Source organism: Galeopterus variegatus, unplaced genomic scaffold, assembly GCF_000696425.1.
Source record: "Galeopterus variegatus unplaced genomic scaffold, G_variegatus-3.0.2 Scaffold26, whole genome shotgun sequence".
NCBI lineage: Eukaryota > Metazoa > Chordata > Mammalia > Dermoptera > Cynocephalidae > Galeopterus > Galeopterus variegatus.
In genome coordinates this window covers 1,138,531-1,143,884 of record NW_007726137.1, presented here as the reverse complement: position 1 = coordinate 1,143,884, position 5,354 = coordinate 1,138,531, and the positions used below count along the sequence as shown (strand labels likewise).

Sequence of the window (5,354 nt, the reverse complement as noted above, 5' to 3'; positions counted from 1 at the left end):
CCCCGCCCCCCAGGCTCCGCCCCCGCGCCCACCTGGACGCCGCACCACTCGCAGCGCACGCCCGCCAGCACGTCGGAGGAGCCGCACGTCTTCCTGCAGACCTCGCAGCGCGCACCCGAGGGCAGGTTCCCCTCCCGCCAGTGGTGGAGGTACGTGTCCTGGGGAGGGGGCGGTCAGCGCTCGGCCCGGCCCCGCCCCCCAGGCCCGCGCCAGCATCCCGGCACCTGCGCACTCACGTGGTCCTGGTGCCCGTCCTGGTGGCACCGGCGGCAGTCACTGCAGGCGAAGGGCACACAGTCGGGGTGAACGTGCAGCTCACACACTGGGGGGCGGGCAGGGTTAGGGGCCTCTCGTGGTGCCGCCGCCACCCTCCTCGTCAGCCCCGGCCCCCCCTGCCCCTCCGACGTGGGACTCGGCACTCACCGCCCCTGCAGCCTCAGCCCCCCAGGCCCGCCCACTGCCTCCCTCCCCTCACCCCTGAGACAGGGGAGGGCCGGAGACCAGGGTCCTGGGCGAGGGGCTCAGACCCGGGGGCCGGTGTGCTCCGGCCTACCTTCGCAGCGGAGCGCGGGCGCCTCCAGGCCTTTGCGGCAGACCGCGCAGAACTTGCGCTTGTAGAGTCCCCGGAGGCCGAAGCAGTGGGCCACCGGAACCTGGCAGGACAGAGCCCGGCCTCAGACCCGGCGGCACCCTCCCCCACTGGGCCTGCAGGGGCCTGCCACCACACGCCCGCCTTGCACAGTCCTTGAGGGACAACACAGGGCTGCCGGGCCCTAACTGCTCGGGCAGCACGGGTCACCCCGCGCCATCTTCCCTGGACAGCTCTGAGCTCAGGCCTCTGCTGGCGACTCCTCTGCCCTGATGTGGCAGCAGGAGCACTGGCAGCAACCTCACTCCCAGGTCTGGGGCAGCCTGGCTGATCAAGGACGGGAGAGCGTCCACCTGCCATCCACACGTCCCTCCCTGGGCTACTTGAGGCTGCGTTAACTACCAGGCATCTGTCTCCTCAGATCCAAGGGCTCCCAGCGCACCCCCAGACTGCCCTGTGGGAGGCAATTAGGCCACAAGGAGTGTAACGTGCGTGCGTGCCAGCACGCTGCCTTTCCATGAGAAGGGACAGGAGCGGGCTCAAGTCTTCACTCCCACTACTCTTGTCTCTACTCCAAACTTAAGTTAAAATATGCACATAACAGAACAAACAGAAAAATCGTATACTAGAACGGTAACTATGGAGATGCCAGAATGGTGGGCGATTTTTATCTTCTCTTTAAATATCTATATCTCCTAACTGTTCCATAATGCATCAACTTGAAGTACATATTTGTACTTTTTTAATTTAGTAAGGTAGAAAGAAAACATGAAAATCAACTTTTGAAAACTGCAGCCTCAGGATATCCACATGAGGAGGGACCACCTGGCTGATGTGGCATCCTGAGGGTTAGGGACGCCGCCAGGAGCCAGCGTCCTCCAGCCCTTCTGTGTGCACACCCGGTAATCAAGTCCTTCCCCAGACACATCCTCAAACATTACAAGGCAGACGCCACAGCAGGAAACCAGGTTAAGCAGCAGGTGAATCTGCTGGCCTGGCTTCCCTCACCTGCCCGCACACACCACCTCTCGTGGCAGATCCTGCCTTGAACTACACCCAGCTCTGCACCAACACCAGTGGGTTCCACTGCCCAGCACCCTGCCTGCAGCCTGGGCCGTCCAGGAGAGGGGTGGGCGGCAAGGTGGACCCTCAGTGCAGAGGCCAGGCTGGCGAGGAACAAGCACAGCCCCTGACACCGTCAGCCCTCCCTGAACGTCACCACCACTGCCCCCCACAGAAGGGAAGTCCCTTCACCCTCTGCCCAGTTCCCCCAAATGGTAACATCTTGTAAACCTCAGTCACTGTCACAGCCCGGACACCAACACTGGTGCAGTCAAGCCATGGAAATCTCCGTCCCCACCAGATCCCTCAGGCTGCCCTTCTACAGCCACACCCACTTCTGAACCCCTGGAGACCTCTCGTCTGTGCTCCCTCTAGTTCTGTCGTTTCAAAAATGTTCTACGGACAGGGTTTTGCAGTACATAACCTTAGGGATCGGCTTCTCTCAGCACAGTTCCCTGGAGATCCATCCACGGCTCTCCATGCATCAAGAGCTAGTTCCTTTTTATCGCTGAGCAGTATTCCATCCTTGGCTTTTTAACCACGAGTGTAACTAAACTGGCAGCATGGACAGCCAGTGTCTCCTCGACCCAAGAGCCAGCACTCCCACCCCGCGCTCACCCGGACCAGGCTGGGCGCAGCACTCGCACACGGGGTCCTCACATGCTTCAGGCACTTCTCGTGGGACATGAAGTTGCAGACTGTGGGAACGAGAGCCGCATGAGTTGGCCCCAATCCTGCCTAACAGCCCCGTCCCACCCAGGTAGTAAGAGACCCCAGGGCTCAGCCTTGGCCAGCAGGACCACCGAGGGCCACGTCAGGAAGCCAGCATCCTGCAATAGGGCACAGGTGCCCACCATAGCAGCACCCACTGCCAGAGCTGGTGGGGTGGTTCCTGCACTGGGCAGCCCCACCCACTGTGCAAGTAGTGGGGAGAGTGATTCTTGCTATCCCCACTGTCATGGGAGGGGGGGGGGGGGGCAGGAGGAGGGCATAGCGACAGCCGCAGTGCCAGGCAGCACCATAGGCACTGTGATCCTCCACATTCCCCACTCCCATCGGAGAGAGACCACAGCCAGTGAGCAAGGGGATGCTGGCTCTAACCATCCTGGAGGACGATGAGTGTGTCCTCTCATTTTGGGAGTGGCCCAGCACTCAGGAGCATTCAGGCCCAGCTCTTCTTCTGCCTCTGTAGCTGGCCCTCTGCAAGGCACAGCCCTGAGGCTCACCACCCAGGCGGGCAGGGGGCTTTGCAAGTTCCTGCATCTCCGTACATCCCTCCAAAGCAACTATGCCAGGGACATCCTTCCCTCACTCCCAACACTGCATACACCCCTAATTACCCCTGCCACATGCCAGGGATTGTGCCTGAGACCCAGAACCACCCGAAGCAGGTAGGGCCACTGGCCAGGTGAAGGCTCCAGAAGGCAGGAGCTGCAGGAAGTGTAGGCAGCCCCCAGCCTCAAAGGCAATGAGCACTTAAACCCTGGCTGGGTGCGAGGGCCTGGGGCAGCACCTCAGCCAGAGGGTACTCAGGAAGCTATTGGAGTGGTAAGTGGCACACTGCACCCATCCTCGGGGAGGACGCCCCCACCCCCACCCCGGGCCTTGGCAGGAACAAAGCCTCATTAGTGAGATGCACAGGAGGGTGGAGAGATGCACAGGAAAATGGCACACCCAGCAGGGTGGGCCAGGACAGCAGGACAGGGAGAGGGGGCCTGGGCTGGGCCCCCAGAGGTGGACCAGGATGGATGAGGCTACAGGGAGCTGGCAGGTGGGCAGGAGGCAGAAGGATACACCTGCAAAGAGAGCCATGGAGAAAACTATGCCCACAGCAGCCTCAAGGCAGCCCAGCCTCGGACTGGCAGCTCCCCCAGAAGGCCCCCAGCTGGCACTGCCACATGGTGCCCCACCTCTCTGCTGAAGCCCAACCATCCCAGTCCCTAGGAAGGGATGGACAGAAGTTCCTCCACGGGCTGCTCTAGAGGAAAGTTCTGTAAGTAGGCTTTGGCCCAACAAGAGAAGTGGGGAGACAGGAGGGGCAGCCTTGCCCATGGCATCTCCCCAGGGCACTACCACTAGCGCTGCCGCGGGAGGCTGCGGTTGTGGGCAGGGGTGTACTGCTTCCTCCTCTGCCTGAGGAGATAGTGCCTGTTCACACACCCCATGTCTTGCTGTTCCCTGGAGAGGGAGGGGGCTCTCCTTCCTACACACTGCCGGGTCCCTCTGCTAGCTCAGATCCTGGCCCACTCTCCATGGACGCTGCCTGGAAAGGGCGTCTGCATCATCTCCTAAGCACCAGGCCAGACTGTTTCCATGAGCTGCTCTACCCCAGGACCATGCTGAGGGTTCCTGAGCTCGCTCAGACCTGCACGGGGTCTTACCTGTGAGGGGGGACCAGGAGTCTAGTCTACAACTTTTAATTCTGACTTCATCTCTCTCACCTGTACAGGGATCCTAGATCTAGCCTCAGACCTGGAGCTCTGCCTTCTGCACCTTTCACTTGTGCAGCGAATCCAGTGATTTAGTCTCATACCTGGAACCCTACTTTCACCACCTCTCCCGCATGAACAAGGTCCCAGGGTCTAACCTCAGACACCTAGAGCTCCACCTCAGTGGAAACCAACCCCTAGGCCATGCCACCTGGCCAGGCCACTTCATGCAGCCCTGGGGGTTAGGATGACCACACGATTTCCACCGCAGAAGGCATCCCCGTGTGAGGGGCCTAGTCCCCTCTACAGGCCTCAGCCTGAGTGGTCCCTCAGCCCCCAACAAAGGCCAGTCTCCCTCCCTGAGCAGGGCAGAGGCTCCTCAGCCTCCTGCCAACTCCACATCCTTGGCCAGGACACAGTAAAGGTCAAACGTCCATGCCCTCCACACAAACACTCCGATCCTGTCCCCGGTTTCCTCCACAGAGGCTGGGCTGGTCCCCAGGTCTGCCTGCTTGCAGGAGGGAGGAGGAACAGCAGAGAGCCAGCCGTGAAAGCACTGAAAGCCAGAGGTGGGGAGGGCCGTCCTTGCCTCCGCCTGGCTGGATCGGCAGCTGGGCGGGAGCCTGGGGGCCGTGTTGGGACACGCCGCACCTGGGATGACAGGGCCCGGCCTGGCTCCTCGCGCGGCTGAGCCTGGGCAGCGCCAGCACTCAGGACAGGAATGACCAAGGCCAGGGCACCGGGGCCAGGGGGCCAGGCCAGCCCTGCTTGACCACAACTGCTGCCTCGGCTGCTAGGAGAGGAAGCCAGACGCGGGACCCCAGGAGACGACCCGTTTGCCTTTGGGACCGCTGGCTTCCCGCTCAGACACTGCAGCTTCCCCCACCGCCCGGGGAGGAAGCGCTGAGACCCCACAGCCACGAGGGGCAGGTCCTGGGGACAGGGCTGGGGCGACCCCGCCCTCCACCTCCCCCGGAAGGCTCTGGGCCCTGCGCGCTCCTGCCCTGGGGCAGGGGCCCGGGCCTGGAGAGGCGTCGTTCAAGAAGCGGAGCTGAAGGTGCGGCGAGCGGCCCGGGTGGGAGACCCGGGCCAGACGGTGGGGTCTGCGAGGGGCGCGGGGCTCACCGTCGCACAGGAAGCCGGCCAGCCCCCAGATGAAGTCGGAGCAAAGGTGGCAGAAGGTGGGCTTGGTGAGCGTCACCTTCCGGAAGCTGTGGCCCGGCGCGGCGGCGGGGCCCGGGGCTCTGGCGCCCGCCCGCTCCAGCCCCGGCCCC

General features: G+C 62.8%; 1 protein-coding gene across 1 annotated transcript in view; it reads right to left on the bottom strand.

Moving 5' to 3' along the window:
• DGKQ (diacylglycerol kinase, theta 110kDa) overlaps positions 1-5,354 on the bottom strand; it is a 16,517-nt gene that overhangs the window by 10,069 nt on the left and 1,094 nt on the right. Inside the window, exons 2-6 of the mRNA XM_008569534.1 lie at positions 5,206-5,354; positions 2,270-2,349; positions 554-653; positions 237-322; positions 29-158 (exon numbers count right to left, since the gene is read on the bottom strand). Of these exons, the coding sequence (XP_008567756.1) occupies positions 29-158; positions 237-322; positions 554-653; positions 2,270-2,349; positions 5,206-5,354 (545 nt within the window). The remainder of the gene's footprint in view (positions 1-28; positions 159-236; positions 323-553; positions 654-2,269; positions 2,350-5,205) is intronic.